Source organism: Bactrocera dorsalis, chromosome 5, assembly GCF_023373825.1.
Source record: "Bactrocera dorsalis isolate Fly_Bdor chromosome 5, ASM2337382v1, whole genome shotgun sequence".
NCBI classification, from domain to species: domain Eukaryota; kingdom Metazoa; phylum Arthropoda; class Insecta; order Diptera; family Tephritidae; genus Bactrocera; species Bactrocera dorsalis.
Window position 1 is genome coordinate 50,641,615 of NC_064307.1, and position 22,103 is coordinate 50,663,717.

Below are 22,103 nucleotides of genomic sequence, written 5' to 3' on the forward strand. Positions count from 1 at the left end.
CAACGAGGAACCTAATTCGACATGTAAAAATTGAAGAAAAAACTCTAAGATTCAGAATGTCATTCTGGTCTGCATGCGTTTCGTAATACTTTCCGTATATAAGTATCAGCATTCACACATGACCTGAAAATGACAACATTCAAATCTCGCACAACTTATTTGGACGCGTTCGAAATGATGTCACCAAACAAGAGCATCGCATTGTCAGAATTAAAAATGTGCACGCAAGTGCATTGCTCAATAAAAAGCGACGATTATGAGCGTAAACACACGCCAAAAGTTAAAGGGAACTACGCGCACTTGTGCCACAAAAAACGGCTTTACATAAAATTAAAATTTGAGAACAAACAATCACAACCGTGTAATTCTAAAATTTGGCAGACTTAGTAAAGCAACAATGACACAAATAGAATTGTCTCAGCCCGAGATTTGCCAGCCAAATAGTAAAGTTCTCGATTTTTTAGCTGGTGTAATTTTTTTCCTAGTTCCTGAAGCAAATTGCGTTACGCACAAAATTTCACACCAACAAAAATAGAAAAATTTTAGAATACGAAATTTGTCCCATGCAATTTGCGCCAAAAGAAAATGGATGAAAGCTACAGGCGTCACAGTAAAATTTCGAAAATACTCGCATTTATGCAATTTATGAATAAGCAAAAACAAACATGAGTGTAAGGGATAACGGTTGAAATGAAAGTAACGCATAACGAACGTCCTTGAACTTGCCAGCCACCATAAACAACCTTCTTCTTTTAAATAAACAGGCCGCCGTAAACGACACTATGTAGATATGTAAGCAGCCATGGCAACAAACAAACAAAAAGGAAGATATCGGAAATACACATATAAAATCTATGAAAATTTCGTGAGCTAGTTACAATTAATTGCAAAAAAGTATGTTATATCTACATACATACATACATATGTACATTTTGGCAAAACGAAGATCTGTCGTACGCTAAGGACATGTCACCGGTATTTGTCTTAAGGCGCAGATTTCACTTTCATTCCTTTCGTTTAACTTCGAAATGTATGTAGGTGAATGCTATAAAAAGCAATATAAGAGATAACGGGACTGGGAATCCGACTTTTTCTTCCATATGTGTGGTACAGTTATAGTGATAATATGAGGCAAGCATGCGAAATGAATTAAAGTTGAGCGAATTTCAAACGATAAGCATACAAAAGTAGATATAAAGTGTGTATATAAGTACGAGGTTTGTACAAAAAGTATCGCCAATTTTGAATGTTTAGTGAATTTTTGACAGCGGTTTTGCTTGGTCACATATTGGTTTGTCTTCGATTTTTGCTTATTCCAAAAACAAGTATAACAAAGCATCTGTTTAAAATTTTGTGTGAAAAACTACATTAAGTGCGCGTTAGCATTTATCGTTGGTACAAAATCTTCTCAGAAGGTCGAGCAGAAATGATCGATGAAGAGACGAGCATGTCAAAAAAAGACAGAAAACAAGGGCGTCGTGCATCACGAGTTCTTGCCAAATGGCCGTACCATCAATAAAGAATTCTACCGGCAAGTCATACGCAATTTGCGCGAAGCAATCCTAAAAAATGACCAGATTTGTGACAGAGCAAAATTCGCCGTTTACACCATGATAACACCCCTGATCAAGCTTGTGCGCGAATATTTAATAGGCCTGGCCTTCTGTGACATTTTTGTTCCCAAAATTGAAGAAGGCCATGGAAGAGCAATGATATGTCTGTCTGTCCGTCTGCCTGTGCACGGTGTAAATTTAATAAAAATTGATATATCGTAATAGAACTTGGTACACGTGTTCCTTGGAAAAAAATGAAGACCGGCTAACAGATGGGCGTAGGCGTAATCGGCCACTGCCACGCCCACAAAAAGCCATTAAAGCAAAACCTATAAAGTGCCACAAAGAAGTAGAAAATTAATAAATCTCATTAACCACTAAAGCTACAACAACTAAATTCGCCTAGAGCAAATATTATAAGAACTCCTACCGACAGTGTGAACATGGATGAAATCGCATAATAACCCCGCCCACTCCTCAGATAAAGGTTTAAAACTTCTAAAAGCGCAAAAACTCAATAACTACGCCAAATACTTTAAATCTTGCAACCGAGATGGTATGAGAGGGCATTGAAAGAGCCGGGGTCAAAACTAAATGTGGGATTTCCCTCCTTTAGGTGAAATCACATATCTCGGGCCTTGCTCGATCAATTCAAACCAAATTGTATACATCCTTCTTCTGTGTTAATGTGTGAAATCGGTCTACACCCAAGCCTACTTCTCATATAACACAATTTTAAACTCCATCTCATTTTTTTACTTTCCAGTATTCCAGTATTTTCCGGGATAAAACATTGCCCAAATAGTGCGGTTTAAGTAGGCCACCTTATGACCAAAAATTGGCAAAAACGGACTACAGGTGTTCAAGCACCCAGATACCGAATGTGTGAACCCCTATACCTATAGTTGACTTTTGACCGAAAATATCGGTCAAATTGTAAGATATACATATAGTATATGCTAATTGAAATTCAGGACGTATTCTTTTCTGATAATAGTATGTACATATGTGTGTCAAAATATGGTGAGTTGAATCAATACTTCCCTTAGCCCCCATATATGTTTCTAATACAAAAATTTTCGAAGTTCTGGATGACTTTATACCGCATATATCGATCAATATATAACAAAATTGAGAGAGCGTGTTTTTCTAATACCGGTTCGTCTTTGTGTTTAAAATCGCGTCAAAGCTTGCCATAGACCACATATAACTAACAAATCTAATGTACCTGAAGATATTACCCTGGCTTTAATCAACGCAAGTTGCAAGAGTATGAAATTGTTGGTTATATCCGAACTTAACCCTGATTCAAATTTAAATCTGTTTAAATAAATATGCATAGATACAGTAATACTGTGAAAGTACGAGATGGGATTGATAATACAGTACTTTGTGATTTTATTTTCTCTTTGTAATGTTAGTGTTTGACTATTTAGATAAAATGTTTACGGTTTTGGTAAGGAGTTAGGATTTAGGTCTACTTAAATTGACAATTCAGACAAAATCACGGCGACGATGGCGGTTGCCATTTTATACCAACAAAAAATATTTTATTAAAATATTCATCAATCGCTTGTGACACAACTAAATAATAATAATAAGCACAACTAAATCCCGAAAAATAGCGCCAGAGTTTCAAACCCGTATTTATGCGTCGATTTGGTTCACGTTCGAGATATACTTTCATGTATCATAAAAATATCTATAAATTAATAAAAAACACAGAAATACAATGGCATATATTATACGATATCCTCAATGAATATAAATTACTATACATTTCACTGTACATTTATTATTGATATTAGATAATAAGGCCCCATAGGAAAGGTATACAAAACTACGAAATTGAATAAACTCTTTAACAAATTATACATATATGCATATATGTATGTACATATTGGGAACTCACATGTATTTTTGGCATTTTAACGGTACACACATGCGATGAGTTTATATTTCATATTATAATTATTTTTATATTAATTAAACTCTTCTGGTCTTCTTTTCACTTGCATGCGCTGTAATTTCCGCAATTAGTTAATTGATGAAGCCAAACCAACCAAATTAAAACAACTTATAAAAACTTCCTTTTAATTAATTTAAGTTTAATCGCTTTCTTTGTGAATTGCGTTTTTTTTTTTTTTTGTTTTTTGCGAAGCGGTCTTCTCTTTTTGTAATCTACTGCAATTGCTCCCGTCGTCGCCGCGGCACGTCACGTCACCAGAAGGTACTACACGATAAGCGAACGCACCAACGACCACCACCAGCCAAAGCGCGACCGTCGAAAGCGAATGTTTTATTATAAATAAACACACGAGTTGCACCCATTCAGCACCACCGACATCAACAATAACAGCAGCGGCAGCAGCAACATCATAAACTATACTGTCGTGTTGCTCAGGCCCCAAACGTTTCTAAGGCGCACATTGAAATTTTGCAAGTAGCTGAAGACCGTAGTGAAGAAGCGAGGCGTTGTGACACCCAATGCGGCACAGACCGTCGGAAAAGCTGAGCGAGCGCGGCCGCCGATATCGCTGTGAGCGGCAAGACAGCCAATGGATTGTTGATAGCGGCGCGGCCGTTGCTCAGCGCTGTGGTAAATTTATATTTATGTTCCATTTGGTTTGTCTATCAAAATGACTCCTTGACTTTGTAGCCGCAGGTTGTTAGCTGTAAGCGTTGCGCTGTGAGTGGCAGTCGTCGCTGCATTAACTGAGGCAGCCTCAGCGGTTCCAAGCGGTTCCGTGCACCGTTTACTTATATATTTATAATCTACTTGTGGAACTTATGTGAGTACTAGGAGTACGCTTCGCGTGTGTATGTTTAGAGTATTTGCTTTTATCGGTCTTGCGGGGAAGAAGCGTGTAACCATGTGCTTGATAACGCGATTATAAGAAAATCAGAAATGGAGTTTGTGAGCCTAGCAGTGGAGTACGAGTATGTGCGTACATATGCATGTAACGGGTGATTTTTTTGAGGTTAGGATTTTCATGCATTAGTATTTGACAGATCACGTGGGATTTCAGACATGGTGTCAAAGAGAAAGATGCTCAGTATGCTTTGACATTTCATCATGAATAGACTTACTAACGAGCAACGCTTGCAAATCATTGAATTTTATTACCAAAATCAGTGTTCGGTTCGAAATGTGTTTTATCGACAAATTTTGTTCAGCGATGAGGCTCATTTCTGGTTGAATGGCTACGTAAATAAGCAAAATTGCCGCATTTGGGGTGAAGAGCAACCAGAAGCCGTTCAAGAACTGCCCATGCATCCCGAAAAATGCACTGTTTGGTGTGGTTTGTACGCTGGTGGAATCATTGGACCGTATTTTTTCAAAGATGCTGTTGGACGCAACGTTACGGTGAATGGCGATCGCTATCGTTCGATGCTAACAAACTTTTTGTTGCCAAAAATGGAAGAACTGAACTTGGTTGACATGTGGTTTCAACAAGATGGCGCTACATGCCACACAGCTCGCGATTCTATGGCCATTTTGAGGGAAAACTTCGGACAACAATTCATCTCAAGAAATGGACCCGTAAGTTGGCCACCAAGATCATGCGATTTAACGCCTTTAGACTATTTTTTGTGGGGCTACGTCAAGTCTAAAGTCTACAGAAATAAGCCAGCAACTATTCCAGCTTTGGAAGACAACATTTCCGAAGAAATTCGGGCTATTCCGGCCGAAATGCTCGAAAAAGTTGCCCAAAATTGGACTTTCCGAATGGACCACCTAAGACGCAGCCGCGGTCAACATTTAAATGAAATTATCTTCAAAAAGTAAATGTCATGAACCAATCTAACGTTTCAAATAAAGAACCGATGAGATTTTGCAAATTTTATGCGTTTTTTTTTTAAAAAAGTTATCAAGCTCTTAAAAAATCACCCTTTATATTTGTGAAAATTTCCGTTGAACATTGTTAGAGGCAAGATCAACTTGGAAAATCAGCTGCACGTTTACCCCCTCTGAACCTACTTTTTTGTACTTTATTCGGAAATTTTGATTTTAGAGAAATATGTATAAGTAGCTGTTATAAAATTTCGTATTTTATTATCTTCGCTGAATCAAGAGACGAATTTGCTTTATATATAGCAATAAAAATCGGCGTCAGACTGCTACAGAAGAATAAGAAGGTAATCTGATATCGTCTGCAGAGGAAAAAAATCCTAGAAGTTTCTTTTAATCCACTAGACTTTATTGGAATTTTTTGTTTTGTGTTTTATTGGCGATGTTATGTAATTGTTTTTTTTTTACAGCTCTTAAGATAGATTTGACGTAGTCGAGTTATAAATATTTTATCCAAACCGATATGGTATATTTAGTATTATACTTAATTGCTTTGAAAGAAATATTTCATAATAACATATTAGTTCTATCTTTCTTATTTAAAACATAATTGTGATGTATTTGTACTTCACTAAAGTCATACATACCCAATCGTAGAGTGTAAAAAGATCCATCGCTGTTAAAGTTTATAAACCGATCGCGCACTTATCAGTTTCTCTCACTGCTTTCCCGCTCTTCTTTCATTTAAATCTGTTAAACAGCATCCACAAAGTGCAATATTACAGCTCATCGCTGGGCGCCGTTCTCCATGGGTACACATGTGGAGCGGCGTTCCACAGAAACACATCACAGTGTTCAGTGTTTTTCAAAACTTATTCTTTCACATACATACTCGTATACACTTTTGTATAATTATATACAGACAACTACGAGCTTATAGGGGACTAAATGAAAAGTGTGCGGACTGCACAGCTCTCAGCAAGCAAACGCGGAGTGGGTGAATACGAACACAGGTGCTATATATAATTTGGAATAGTTTCGTGAGTCTGCCTCGTTCCACGCGACAGGTGATTGGGAAGAAGAGCGATCAAGTCACTTTTAAGTTTAAAATTTTAGGCATTGACAGAATTGATTCAAGAGCGCGAACGCCTAACGGCCATTGCTCCGAGTGCCCGACAACCGATCAGCATTCGTTAGTCGGTCAAACTCTTGACTTTATATTGATACATTATTGTATACATCATAGCATGTATGTATATACAGTTGTGTTCATTGAGAAAGCAGCGCAGCAGAAGCGGAAATATACTCTACAACGGTTTTTTGCATATTTCCTTTCGTTAGTTGATCGAAGAGATAAGAAAAAGCACAAACCCCATCAGATTCGCTTAGTTTATATTTTTTTTGCTATTCACTGAAATAGCAACATTTAATTTTTTTCGACGATAAGTAAACTTGTGAATAGTACATTTCAATGAGTAGATTATTATTATTATTTAAGTTACAATGTACTATAACAATGGAATTTTTTTAATTTTAATGCGTAACAGACCTCACTGCTCCAAAGAAGATAGATAGGTTTTTCACCGGTGAGCTTACATCTGCGCCCGTTCTGGAACAACGTGCTAAAGAAGCGGTTTAGAATACGGCGTTTATTATAGCGTTTGATAACCCTTCTTAAGTTTTCTATAGATTTAAGATCCGTGGACTGAGCTGGTCATGGTATTAAAATAATAGCATGACATATGTTCTCCGCATACACATTTTGATCCATAATCCCATCCACCATATGTATATGTACTTTTAAGGCCACCGTGCTTTACTGTCTGGCCGCATAATTCGGAAGATGGCCCATCTTTGTGGGTCCACGGGCATACTGTCTAGAAACTACTCTACCAACCAAGATCATTTGGGGTTAATCTGTCCAAAAGATATTACGACATTTTGAAATTCGCCAGGTCAAAAGGCTTTTGGCACTACTAGGTTTTGAAATGTCTTTGGCTAAGTAAATGCACCTTTTGTGGACTTCACGGATTCAAATTTTTATTCAACAATCGTCGCCAACTATTTAATTCGCTGAATCTCAAATTCAGAGCAAAGCGCACTTAGCGGGTCTTCTAAATTTATAGTTTTGCGTATGGTAATATATTTTTGGGCTTCAATTCATAATGTGAGGCTTTTCATATCATCTGGCCAGATCATTTTGAACGAATTTGTATTTCTGTATATATTTTATTTTCCTTTAAGCAATAAAATTTAAAATTTTCCATTGTTATAGTCCATTGTAATTTAAATAATAGTAATCGACTCAATAAAAAGTACTGTTCACATGTTTTTGTGCGCAAAAATATCAAAAAGCAAGTAAGAAAGGGCTTAGTTCAGGCGCAATCAAACATTTTATACTCTTGCAGTTGCTTTAAAACCCAATAGTAAAACGCGTTGGTTCACAACATACAAATGTATTTTGAAAGGGTATAAGCTCGAAATTGGAGAATGGAGTTATCAATTATTTCCTACTGTGTATTCCATCTGCATATATAAAAACGAGCGAACCATTGTTGTGCTACACGGCTAATACAGCATCGTCTCCATTATCTTCACAAGTACACTCCCCTAAATGCGGAAAACATTATAACTGTCATGCTTCACAACGAGGAAGACTGAAAGAACGCGAAGAATTACATAGATAATGTTCTAAGGATAAAAAAAAAACGGGAGCTGAGAGAAATGTGGAATGCCACCCTGAAGAAAGCGTTCCAAGAGTAGGCCCCTTAGAGGCGTTTTTTAGTTCAAGTGGCTCATGCCATTGCTGTATGAAGCAAATTTGATGCGAAATTCATAAAAGTTAAACAAAAATACATAAGGCTTGGCTAATAATTTATACTAGAAGTATACTGCAACTTTTTAAACATATTTATAAACAAAAACGAGATCGAGTACTAAATATAGCTGGAATTAAGCTAAGTTAACGGTTATATCTAAAGTCTGAAAACTTTAGTTTCATATTGTCAAAATCTTTGATAGAGTAGGACTCCACTAACATCGACTATATTCCTTTCAGCTAAACCGTAGCGCCTGAGTATCTTTTTAAACAACCTAGAAGAAATGTGAAATTATAGATTAGAATGCAGAGTTTAACTTAAACTGCAATCTCTAATCGCAGAAGCATACTTGAACTTATAAATTTGAAATATTTCTAACGAACTTCTGAGATCGCATAGTATTGTGAGAAAAGAGATTTCAATGCTATAACTTTTTTCTTCGTGGATCTTCATTACTTAACTTTTTAAAGTATGAGTTCTCTTTAGCAGATTGAAGAGCATAAGGTAAAAACATGGTTTTAACTTGACTTAACATCTTCATAAGTTCACTTTCATAGCTTAGAGGTCAAGGCAGTAAGTCCGACACGGTTTATGCTGCTCGAATATATAAATAGCCAATTATAATGCAAAACAAATGATTTCTTCTAAATTGATTGTGACCTAATAAATTCTATGCTCAAATATTTTAAAATTGTAATTATAGCGAAGGTAAACCCAAAAAGTATTAAAACTAGTTTTGCTTTGTGAATTAAGAACCATTTGAGACCAATATTAAAAGTGTAAACGAAGCATTATGATATCTATGTATGTACATCCAGTCAAAGAAAAAAGTCTACATACATACATACATCTACTTTGATGTACCAGAAAATTAGGAGCGATATTAAAAAAAAAAAATTATATCAACGTTTAAGGCACTAATAACAAATATTAGTTGTAGGAAAGACAATATATTAAAAAATATAGAATAGTAATTATTAAGGAAAGACATAATAATAAGCGGGAAAAAAGTCTACATACAGCATGGCAACTCCTAACATCAAATAGAAAATTAAGAGGAAAGAAAGCTTAATAACAGTTATCACTGATTTCCATATTTTAAATTACAAGCAATGCAATTATTTAAGTGGGTAAGGCGATAATTATAGTGGAGTTCCTTTTACTTTTGTCATTGAAAATGGATAATCGAAAAGAAATACACGCTTCAGTTAGAAATATTTTGGTTAATTTCCGAAAAGAAAACAAAACATATGGAGTAATGGCCCAGGCCGTGAAACTAAGTCGTGCTACTGTACAAATGATCACTAGAAATTATAATAATACTAATAGTATCGAAAATAAGCCCCGAACTGGTAGACCTAAGAAACTTTCAAGACGCGATGTTAGTAGTATTATTAAAGTAGTCAACCAGGATCCAAAAATATGTACCCCAAAATTAGCGGAACACAACGAAAAATGTTCCAATATAAATATTACTTCTCGAACAATAAGAAATGTTCTACATGACAATGGATTTCATAGCGGAGTAGCACGAAGACAATCACTAATTTCAGCCAAAAATCGTAAACTTCGCCTTGAGTTTGCTAAAGCCCATCTAGACAAGGATATATATTTTTGGAAACGTGTTTTATTTACTGACGAAAGTAAGTATAATATTTTCGGAAGTGATGGCCGTTTAAAAGTTTGCAGAAAACCAAATACTGCACTTCATCCAAAGAATATTATACCCACAGTTAAATATGGTGGCGGTAACGTTATGGTTTGGGGTGCCATTCCGTCGTCTTGAGTGGGTCGTTTGGTTTTTGTCGGGAGAAATGTGGACCGTTATCAATACAAAACCATATTGGAACAAAATCTGAAGACATCTGTTGATAACTTGGGTTTAGGAAATCAATGGATTTTCCAACAAGATAACGACCCGAAGCATATGCGCACGTTGTTCGGGACTGGCTTCTATACTATGCTCCAAGGCAGCTGTATTCACCCCACAGTCACCAGATTTAAACCCAGTAGAACACATTTGGGACGTTTCGGAAAAAACAATACGAAAATTTGCCATTAGTAGCCGCGAAACATTAAAAACCGCCCTTATTCGTGCTTGGGCCGAAATAACACCCAATATAACGGCGAATTTGGTGGCATCAATGCCTCATCGTCTTCAAGCTGTCATTAATGCCCAAGGTGGACCTACCAAATACTAAAAGATAACAAATTATCAGTTTATTTAAAATTTATTTTAAAGAATTCTAAGTTTTTGTGGCTGTATGTACACTTTTTCCCCACGAATTTTTAATGTTTTTGTTATTGTTGGCTTTATTATGTAAATGAATTCCTTTCTTATTTTATAAATAAACTAACTTAAAAGTGCCTTAAATAATGACATATTTTTTTTTTTCATTTTCTTCGCAAACTCCATTAAACTCATGTTGTATGTAGACTTTTTTCCTTGACTCGATCGATTTGATTTCGAACAAAACATTTTTTTAATTTATGATTAAATGCTACTGCATTTAAAAATGACATCAAAAAGCAAAACTAATTATTTCAAAGAAATAATTACTATTATAAGTTATCGGAGCTATTTAATAATAATAAACTTTGAAAAATGTTGAAAGAGATCTATGTGGTTACATGTCCACAATTTGTTATTGCTTTAAACATTGGAAAGAATACTTTAGGAAGCATATCGCAACTATTTCATAGAAATTTTCTTTGTACAAGATGAAGAGCTGTAGTTATATAAAAAATTCTTCAATTTTATAATTCCTGTCGAATGCCAAAATATTTAAACTTCTCCCATTCAACTTGAAATTTTACACAACTGACTGTAGCGATAAGCAAAAACAACCAGATTTGCAACGAGCGCACTTACAGGTTAAGTTCAACACTTTACGTAAATTTTCACGCACAAAAAGAATAAGAGAACCGCGAACTCATAGTTCCAAAACTTATGAAAAACGAACCGTAAAATTATGAAATCGACGAAATTATAAAACACCGAATATCCATTGGGAACACATAACCAACTACACAAACACCACAACTGCTGGCCAGTGGATTATCAATTATTGCAGCATTATTTTGATTTTCTCCTTATTGCACACAGTGACCGTGTGTCTTAAATATTCTCGTGCCGATCAAATCAAAACAATCGCGCTACGCTCGCCGATACGAACGCATACGAAAGCAGGCGCCAACTGCCGCACACAAGGGCTATTGATTTCGATATCGGCCACAGATTCACTGTCGCCAGCGACAGAGACCGAGCACCAAAAGAATTATTGAGGCGAAACGCAATGCCGCGAACTTGAACAAAAGTTCTAATTTGTGAACTCCCGAAAATGGTTTTCGAAAACATAATGCTTAATAAAAGTGAAGCGGCAAACATAAAACTCGAAACACTAAACAACAACAGCGAAATAATTTAGTTGCCAACATACTTAGTTGTACATTCGAGTGAAAGACATTGTTATTGTGGGGAATATGGAGAATTTTTTTGACACCCGTAAAATTGTGGTCGCTGCATGGCAATCGTAGCGGGAGCGGAGCGAGTTCATTGGAATATTGTAGAACGCTCCTACTTCCGCATACAGAGAATGCATGTCTTCATTTTATGAGCGATTCGTTGACTAAAAATAGTTTATTGTATTGAGGGCGACATACACATGTTATATACGTCAGTAAGAACTGCTGCTGGATTTGATTAAGGAAGCATCAATTTTGCCTCAAGTTCTTAAGAAGTTGGGAGTTATTAATGAGTTAATGTTATTATTGGTTTGTTTAAAAAAAAAAGATTCTCTAACCGCATGAACAAGGCTTTTTGTCTCATCAACAACAGAAATAGTCCTTTACTTGAAAGCGGTTTATATTAAACTAGAGGACCCGTCCACGCTTCACTCTGGCTGATACATAGATAATACTAATACTACGATCTATATGATTTCTATTAGTTGGATTATAACTATTAGTTAATGAGATTTAGCATTTTTGTGAAGCAATTTGTGTTATTTTGATTTATTATATATATTATTAATTAACCTTATTTAGACGGGAAGGTCGTTTATATCAAACTACATGAAAATACATATGTCAGGCCCGTAGCCAGCTTTTCATTTCGGGGGGGGCTGAAGTAAAAACATATATAAACTTTGAATTTTCTGTTTATTAAAAAAAAAACAATATAAATTCATATACATATTACTTAAATTATTTGGTAGTTGTAACTTAAATAAGTAATATTTTTCTTTTCTTCTTGTTTGCCATATCATTAACTACTTCATCTGGATCTATTTTAATATCCCAGTGCACTGCAATAACAGCAAGTGCACTCAGCCGCTCATTGCCCATCACACTGCGTGGTAAAGTTTTTATTCTTTTTAAGGTTGAAGAAGTTCTTTCGAAGGAAGCGGTCGTCACTGGAAGAGTTGGTAAAATTGTAAGCAGGTAGTGAATATTTTTAAAATACGTTGCATCGCAATGTTGCAGTAATTTCAACACTTCTATGGTTGGATCTATTGTTGATAAGCTGGCACACCACAATCGATACTCTGATTTTAATGCTGTCATTGATATTAAAATTTTTAATTCTTCGGCATTATCAATTGCAGCAAAACCTGGGAGTAGAATTTGAAATGACGAGAGTATATCCTCATTCACTAATAAACGTTCTGTCATGTTTTGAATCAGAGCATCAACGCATGGAATAAATATTGTAACTCTGAAGTGGCTTTCAGGGGTTGTGCAAGGTGGATTAGCACTAGTAGTTTGACGCGAAGTCACTCTAGGCACTACAAGATCTATGTCATAAAAATCTTTAGACATTTGTGATGCTGTTTGGAAAATATCGTTGAAAAAACCATCCGCTGTTTCTCTTATCTGGTGCAGAGTTCTTATTAATTCTTTGGCTCGGTTCATTGCTGATACAAAATCCATAGATTTTTCTTGGAGTTGCACAGACAGTGGCAGCGTTAAGCTGAACAATTGCTCACAGACTCACAGACACTAGACTAAGCAAAATCGCTTTTCTCTACCACTGCTAAGAAGGCTGATGCTTTAGACGAAATGGACCATGTCTTACTCGAAATTATTTCCAAACTTAGTACAATGAATTTGAAAAGCTCCACAAAGCTTATAATGCTTTCATGCCTTTCTATAAACCTTGTTTCACAAAGGCGAACAAGTCGTCTTTTTTTGCTTTCTGGTGCGTGCTTCTGTATAACGTCCTGGAAAGTTGTGTTTGCATTTGAATGGTTTCTAAATAAATTTGCTATTTCACTGACAATACCAAGGCAGTTCCGTATTGAAGGTAATGACATAGTATTAGAAAGCGCAAGGTTCAATCGGTGACTAGCGCAATGAACATATCGTGCTTTTGGATACAGTTGTCTTATCCTGGTTTGCACTCCACTTAAATGCCCTAATATGTTTGCTGCTCCGTCATATCCCTGGCCAACCAACTTCGCCATATCAAGATGGAGATCTGTACAACGCTTAAGTATGACTTTTGATAAGTTTTCAGTCACCGTCTAGTGTAGTTGCGTACGACTGTTATAGGTTTGAGCTGAGTTGTGTATAAGAGTTTCAAAAGATTCAGTCAGTGATAAATCTTTTTTATTTGCGATTTATTTAAAAAATTTCCTTATTTCGGGGGGGGCTTCAGCCCTCTAGCCCCCCCCCCCTGGCTACGTGCCTGACATATAAATGCACCTGTAACTGAATTTCGGAGAAACATTGCTAAAGAACTGGAAGAGTACGACTTGTAATTGGAACCTTCAATTCTATTTTCAAATCGTTGGAAGTTTTAAATTGATTTTCCTTGGCTTATAGTATCAACATTTAGTTGAAACGGGTTAAGAATATGCTTTTCTCTTATCTAGTTTCACTACTTTTACGTGGGGTAGGGCATTACTCTCTCATTCTAAGGTATTTCCTTCATACTTTTCCTTTCCTTATATTGTTTCACAACCATTTTTCGTTCAGAGGAGGTTTCTAAGAATGCGCGGTCAATATTTTACTTCTCTTCTTTTTATTTTCGATTACACTCTGGAGTTTTATTTATTTATTTATCATTAATGTACCCATTATATTATTGATATGTTTTTATTCAATTTTGTACTTTTTTAACAGATTAAGGTAGAGTACCCCTATTATTTTCGCCTTAAAACGATGTCAACGAAAACGAAATAGCATTCACGCCATCATTCTAGAGAACGCAGTAAACACAATTTAATCTTATGTATTAAATATCGTTGTATGGTGACTAACGATTCAAACCTATGTTCATATAAAGTTTTTTGGTCTTTGTAATAAGCCAATGGGTTCGTCAGTAGTTTTTCTGCCGCCAGTGTAGTAAAAAAAAAAACTATTATTAAGAATGTTATTAAATAACAAGTAATTAAATTAAAATAGTCAAAATAAAAATTTAAACGAAATATAATAATAAAAAAAAGTTATTAAAAGAAAATTAATTACTATTAAAATTATAATAATTAAAAATCATATTAAAAATTTTGGTTTTAATTAAAAAATAAATGTTCGGCTGCTAAATATATAATTCTTTTAAAACTTTCTTGAAATTTAATAAAATGCATTGCAATTGATCAATGCTAACGCTCATTTTGTTTCTCATATAATTTATTTATTTAAAATGTTTAGTTTGTATATAAACAAAATACAATTTAATTAATAACTACATTTTACATAAAGTACTTATGTACTTTTACATATGTACTTATGTATATTAAATATAAGCTACCTATGGAAAATGTAACAATTTTAATTCGTATAAAAATATGTATGTATATTTATTGTCGCTATAACGTGTTTATATGTATATCAATTTGGCAATGATGAGCACAGAGTCGTTGTGAAGTAAAGACAAGTAGTATAAAATCGTAATAATTGAAACTTCAAAAACATAATTATTTTTGCAACTAAAATGTGTGAATTAATTACTATAAATATTGGAAATATCGTCAATATACAACAAATGTTGTAACTCTTTTTTAATTGAACAATTTCTGTGCATTTGTTTTTTTAATTGTATAAATATCAAATTTGAACAAGTCTTTAACAAAAACGTTTCGTTGGGTATATTCGCACTTAGTGTTAAAGATACTTATTTATTAAGGCATATTCCGTTGTATCGTTAAGACAGCGTATTATATAACGCGCCTACCGCAAGTTGGCGTGCATCAGTCATTCGAATATTTAGCTGATATAGGAAACTATGAAATTGTTAATAACGCAATTTCTATAATAAATCTAATTTCTATTTTTTATGTTTTATGAGTAAGACAAAGGGGATAATTAATTGAAATTGGTTGCTAGAAAAATGTGAAGTCATTGAAAATGTGATGTTTGTTTATATTTATAAAATAATATACATCCACTAAACTTTTTCAGTGTTCTGCATTCGCTACAGATGGCTCTTTCTGTCGAAATTTCGTGGAATATTTATAGAAGTCGGACATTTCAAATGGTTTGGTTTCCTCCTGATAGGGTCGAAAGGTGGCCGGCTTTACAACAGTTATGTTTTTGGGTGACTCAATTCGTATATCGGTTGGTGCTAGAGTACTGGGAACAGACGCAATACCAGTGATCGTTGTGCCACTACTTATACCCATAATCTTTTCGCTATCTCTCGGTGGTGGTCGTGGCGGTGGTGGTGGTGTCAGCTGTGTCGGAGTGTTAGATGGAGTGACAGGTTTCGGCGGTATGTACTTGAATGCCGTTGTAGGGGTTGGCAAATCAATAGTGGTGCTGTTGTTACTACCGTCCAGTGGATATGCAGCTGATATTGAAGGCGACTCCCTACAATTCAGATAAGAGGTAGACTGGCTAAGTTTTGCGTAGCGACCATCATCATCTTGTAGCATTTTAGTTTGCGAATAGGGATGCTTGTGCGAAGCAGCCGACATAGAGTAATGACGAGGCGCACCCGACATCGATTGAGAAGATAGTTTTGTGCGTTCACGAGGGCCGCTTAAAACACCAGTGCTAACGCCAGCGCCAGACGAAACCGGATGCATTTTATTTGCTGGTAGGCGTGAGCTAGTTGTGTTATGAAATGTGTCCTGTCCATGTACATTACTACTAGCTGGTGACTGACGTACTACGGGGCCGTCCAAAGAGGATTCCATCCACTGTTTTGGCTTGGGCGGTTTCGATTTTTGCATTTCACTATTATACGATGAAATAGAAATTTCATCTAGGGGTTTAGTCAAAGTTTTAATAGATGCTGCTGGCAGCGCGGCAGACGTATTATAATACGCATTACTTGATAGCATATCACTTGATTGAGATTTGACGTCAGCGCTAATTTGAGTTGAATTGTAAGCAATCCCCTTGTGTGGTGGTGTGTGTGGGGACACAGGTGGCAGATTACTTTGCGAACGCCAGCGCAGATTATGCACCGCTGTACTGTCCACATCAACAGAAATGTATGAAGGAGCCAACGAAATAGCGTCTAATTGCCTGCTAGATATCTGTGTTTGAGGATGTGAGTGCAATAAATTGTGCGGTTGCAATTGGTGTAGTGTCAAAAACTGCTGCTGTTGTGGTTGTTGTTGCTGCTGCTGATGCATATATTTCTGTTCGGCCCCTACTGCAGTTACCATTAACAAATCTTGCTGATAAGAATGACTCTGTTGCAAATGTGGGAGCATTTGTGTTGTTGCGACACCATGATGTGTTGGTGATGCTTGTGGCGATACGTACTTTTTAATATTCTGACTGGACTTAATGAAACCACCATCACTATAGTTCTGGTGCGTGGGTGATAAATAGTAACGATCACATTGCACCACAATCGGTTGCTGTTGAGGGGAAATATGTTGCTGTCGTAAAGTGGCAACATTGGCTGAGTTGACCGAATATAAGGAAATGCCATCGACTGGATACTGGCGAAGATGCGATTGTGAAGGCGATATTTGTTGATTGTATTGTTGCAATTGCTGCTGTTCGTCGTGCGTCTGATGATGATGCAACTGTTGTTGCTGATGGTGATAATGCTGATGTTGCATCATAGCAGCATATTGCATCTGATTCTGCAACATTTGATGCATCATTTGCTGTTGTTGTTGTCTTTGCTGCACTTGCAGATAATTGTAATTGCCACTTAACGTTTGTACTGTAGGTGTGTTGCCTCTCTTCCTCAATGATTGAGACTTAGTTAGCTGCATTTGTGTTGCGTTGGCATTAAAAGCTGGTGGATTAGATTCACCATTGTTAGAACTACCGCCTGGGTAGTTGTCATACTCCGATGAACGATTCGAAATTTCCGACTGTCGATTAGTAGTGTTATTATTATTGTGATTCAACTGATTTTCCTTGCAGCTACTATCGCCAATTGTCTTTCTCCGCAACACGGCTGTACTTCCAATGTCACTACTTCCATTTCCACCGTGTTCCGTTTTATACTGTCGCGCCAACATTGCAAATATTTCATTTACATTCAAATACTCATAGTTTCCATTTAGTATTTGAGTTTCTTGCTTTTGTATTTGTTGTAGCAACCAATTTTTTTCGCTCAATACCCTTTCCAATTCCTGTTTACGTTGTTCTAGTGTTTGCCGTTTCAACTTTAATTCTGCATCATCCATAACCTGTTGATTATTACTCGAATTATCGTCATTGTTATTGTTGTTATTATTATTGCTATTGTTGGCCCTTGTACCACTCCCCCCGCCCTGTGGATTTTCATCATTTGCATTGTTTCTTGTAGTAGCAGCCATATTCGGTCTTTTTTCTTCTTGGCGGATTGTCCTCTCATCAAAATTGTCTCTACTGATAGATTTTAACGCCCCTACAACAGTCGCGGTCTTTAGGTGCATTTGTGATATCGTTGTTAAGAGTTCCGTTTCTTACTTTGTATATTCCTTAATATCTTTCAGAAATAGAAAGCATTAAAGGTTGGGCAACTTTTGGTTTTAAAGCTCTTAAATTCCATAAGCTCCGCATTCCGCTTCTCCTAAAAGAGAACACAAGGGGAGTGGTTCAGCAAAATCTCTTGACACTTTAGATGTTTGGTTTGTTGTTAGTTTATATACAATGTTTTTCTTTAAATATTTTACCACAACCGGTTAAACGTAATTCACTTTTCAACATCATAATCATAATTTCAAATATTTAAATACATTACACAATAATTAATTTTAAGCAACGAAAATATTCTGCTTTAAACAACACAAGTGACATTGGTATTAAAAGTTCAGGCGAACTAGATGATGGGTGATGCAGTTGAAGGTTTTACAAACTTAATTTATGAAACATTTTTAGGAGCTACTCCACAAATAAGGAAAGAATTCTCGCCTCATAAATTAATACATGTGCCTACAGAGATTAGAGCATTAATTCGGACGTACATATACGAAAGAAGTGCCAAATCAATAGAAGGCCAATTGACAAAACTAATCTAAATAACGCCACTAAAGAGCTAAAAGAAAAATTTATTGATTTCAAAAATAAATCGATTTCTAAATATGTTGACAGCTTAAATTATAGAAACAATGAAAACCATAAGGAATGAAATGCTACAAGATATCTAAAACGACCTCAAAAAGAAATGTACAAATTAAATTGGAAAGAACGTTCGCTGCTTTTGGTAGCAGTGATAACAACAATAATGCTGATATATTAGAATTTTTTTGACGCCCATGCCATGAGTAGGGTATTGCCAATACTAGAAGAGAATAAGTTGATCTCAGAATATCAAACAATAATTAACCTTTGCAGTTTCAATCTTGAATTCATTCCATAGGTTTTCAATCTGATTCAAGTAAGAACTTTGGGCTGGCCAATTAAAAATTTTCAAAAAATTTTAACATTTTTCTTTATGGGTTTAATCGTTTTGATTTTTTCCTTTTTCTTTGTTTTGAAACTTACTTTTTAACAACACCATATGTGATGTTTTTTCATTAAAATCAGTACTTCTGCAAAGTAATCTGTGCCATTTATGAGTCCACTCAAAATCAACTCTGGTACAATAACTCAAAATTAAATACAAATTATTTTATTTAAATTAACTTACAATCAAAAATGTATACGAAATAAAATGTTATGCCATTTATGGCTCCATGGCTGTATACCTAGTATATACATATACATACACACATATGTATTTAAGTACAAACATATGCAATTATAAACAGTGCTGATGCATTCACATACCATAGTAAATCTATAGTGTATTTTTTATTCCAATATGAGAAATACATTATCTAAACTATTTCCCAACAATATTTAGAAACTTGAGTTTTTACAAAGTTTGTCCAGACGTATCGGGGTTATTTACATGTACATATGTATGTATGTATGGACAGATGAGCGGAAATAATATATACTCAATATTTAATTACACAACGGCTTAAGGGGTCAGTTGGGTAATCTTAAAAAAATTTTTTTGCATTTTCTGTTCCCTTATACCCTTAGAATTAATGTAGAAACCCACTTTACCATTGGAAGGCTTCGAAAAATACCCAAAAATAATAAGGAGTGCACACCTCAATCTTTAAACGCGTTTTTCTCAAAACACACTTTTTTAAACTGGCGGACATGATTCCGGTCGAACTACTCAACCGATTTACTTAATTTTTTTTTAATTTAGGGCTATCGTCCCTACTAGATTCATAATTTTTTATAATTTATTGACTATGTTATGACAAAATTTATGTAAAAAAAACATGGTGAAAAATTAAAAAATAAAAAAACGTTAATTACTTTTTTATTCATCAACATTTTTTCATGATTCTAGTAGGAACGAAACCCATTAGTTTTTGTGTTTCATATGATCCAAACATGAGAAATCGTGTCCACCAGTGAAAAAACTCATCTCACTCGGCCAGCCATTTCTCCGACAAATGAAATTACAATTCAATTCTGTTTGTAAAATAAATTTCAAAAAAATTCATAAAAAACTTTCATAAAAATTTCATAAAAAATTTATTTCGGCAATTGTCTTGTCGAAAAATTCAAAATCTGACAATACAAAAATATATCAAAAGGGTTAATTTAATTAAATTTGGGTCAACACCACTACCGCTACGATGATCATCGCGCTACATAATATGAATTTAGTTTTTTGGAATTGTTAATAATTTTCGATATTTAGTTTCCAATCTTACTTTACCTTATTTTATTTGGATAAATGTATAGTTTAGGTCCCTCAAGGAAGAAAACGTCAGAAATTATATTTTTTTCGTCTTATTTTGACGCGAATGTTACAAATCCGTGAGCAAGAAGTAAATATTTTAATTAATTTCTATACTTTTAATATTTCAAAAAAAGTAATTAATAAATACATTTTTTTAATAAACGACTCCTTTCCGCACTGGAGGCCTTCGCCCGCGTATCAAAAGAATAATCCTTATCGATACAAAAACATGTCCATAATTCACTCGCGTCCAACTTTTTTCAGCATGCAAATTAATTATGATAGTGTTGGATAGATCACTTCCCGCTCACGAATTTGTAATGTTTGAGCCAAAATAAGGCGATATAAAAAACATCATTTTTGAGGCTTTCTTCGTGGGGGGCTTAGACTATATATTTACCTTTATTTGTTCAATATATGGGCCTTCACTTAGCAGTATATATTTGTGTGTTTTGCAAATACTTCGAATTGCGTTAAAACCATACATACCTTGTGTTAAAAATCTCGTTGAACGTCGAATAAACTGTTTACACAATAAAGGAGAATTCTTAGTTTAAATTGCATCTTCATTGACTATAGACGAATTGGCGAAATTAAGTGTGACTAAGCTCGAATTTGGTACTTGTGTTCAATGTACAAGGAAACTCCAAATAAGGTAAACTAATGATTACTAACAAAGTATTTCTCGCATAAAAACAAACATACATGAGTGCAGTAACATCATTTGAAATCTAAAAAGAAAAAAAATTACAGAAACAATGTACATACAAATGTAAAATAGCTATTTTATTATTAAAACGGCATTATATTGATAATTTATCTTTGACAAATTGTTATTCCATTTAGCATCAAGCACCTTTAGCAGCTGCTTCTATTCGAGTTTTTTTATTTGTTGCCTTTGCATTGACAACGCTGGTTACCAAACTTTGTTTGCACTTCACTTGATCAATTCGAGTTTCTTGGAGTTTATTAGTCAATTAAAATATTCTATTTTTTTAAATTTGATTTAAAGTGCCACAGTAACCTAATTTAAAACATTTTAAATTATATGCGGGCAATCTTATTTAATAAAACTTATTTGAAGTCAATATGAGTATAAGAGAAATTGAAGAAACGGAAAAACTGGAAATTCCTTCATAAGAAATGAGAAAATGATGGAGAAGCTAACGATGTTGCCACATGATTTTATATGAACATCAAGACCTGTTAGCTATTAAAGTTAGGGATAGATGTATATTAGAAAAGATCTCGCACATAATGACTGCTCTATTCTCTTATCTTTGTGAAAAGCATATGATATTTAAACACATAGGGGACTGCTACATGTTCAACCTATATATCGAGATCAAACAATCACCAAAAAAAAGGAATACGGCGGTTCCCACTACAGTTTAAGTAACCGGAACGGACACGGATTTTTATTTGACCAAGGACTGTCAACTCGGCACCATACTCGAAATTACTTCAGGAATGTTTTCTGCCTCTACAACAACAACAACAACGTATCAAATTCAACAACTAATATTAACCGTAAAGTATAGAAAGGCAAAATTTCGATTTGAATTAAATTATGACGAAACGGATATGAGAACAAAAGGCTGGGATTTAGAATAACTATTTTAAAGATATTTAAAGATATAGAAAGTGTTACTAAGTGAAAAGTGCATAATATAAGTGAAAAAGTTGTTCACAATATACAAATCATCAATGTAAAAGTTGTCAATTTTTCAACTTTAAATGTAAATATCTTTAAAACTATAAGTCAGCGGCAACGATATATATATATA

The 22,103-nt window shown here is 34.8% G+C and overlaps 2 protein-coding genes and 1 long non-coding RNA gene across 14 annotated transcripts in view; 1 reads left to right on the plus strand and 2 right to left on the minus strand.

Annotated features, from left to right (window-relative positions):
* Positions 1-11,916, minus strand: part of LOC105223981 (pericentrin) — a 77,313-nt gene extending 65,397 nt beyond the window's left edge. For 2 of the 12 annotated variants that reach the window (XM_049459296.1, XM_049459291.1), the window contains exons 1-2: positions 11,038-11,910; positions 5,994-6,362 (exon numbers count right to left, since the gene is read on the minus strand). In XM_049459296.1, coding sequence (XP_049315253.1) covers positions 5,994-6,020 — 27 coding nt within the window. In that variant the 5' untranslated portion in view covers positions 6,021-6,362; positions 11,038-11,910. Of the gene's footprint in view, positions 1-3,465; positions 3,908-5,993; positions 6,857-11,037 lie in introns of those variants that run through there. The other 10 variants (XM_049459299.1, XM_049459298.1, XM_049459300.1 and 7 more) reach the window with 7 other exon arrangements.
* On the plus strand, positions 3,907-14,777 carry LOC115065981 (uncharacterized). Its single transcript, XR_003845643.2, has 3 exons — positions 3,907-4,152; positions 4,213-4,345; positions 14,292-14,777. It is a non-coding gene; the product is annotated as an uncharacterized LOC115065981 (long non-coding RNA).
* A 3-nt stretch (positions 14,778-14,780) lies between these two features.
* Positions 14,781-21,422, minus strand: LOC105223982 (myb-like protein I). Its single transcript, XM_011201919.4, has 3 exons — positions 21,173-21,422; positions 20,806-21,047; positions 14,781-18,135 (listed from the first exon to the last, which is right to left on the minus strand). Exon 3 carries the CDS (start codon positions 17,996-17,998, stop codon positions 15,566-15,568), a length of 2,433 nt encoding a protein of 810 aa, XP_011200221.2. The 5' UTR covers positions 17,999-18,135; positions 20,806-21,047; positions 21,173-21,422; the 3' UTR covers positions 14,781-15,565.
* Between the last annotated feature and the right edge of the window lie 681 nt (positions 21,423-22,103).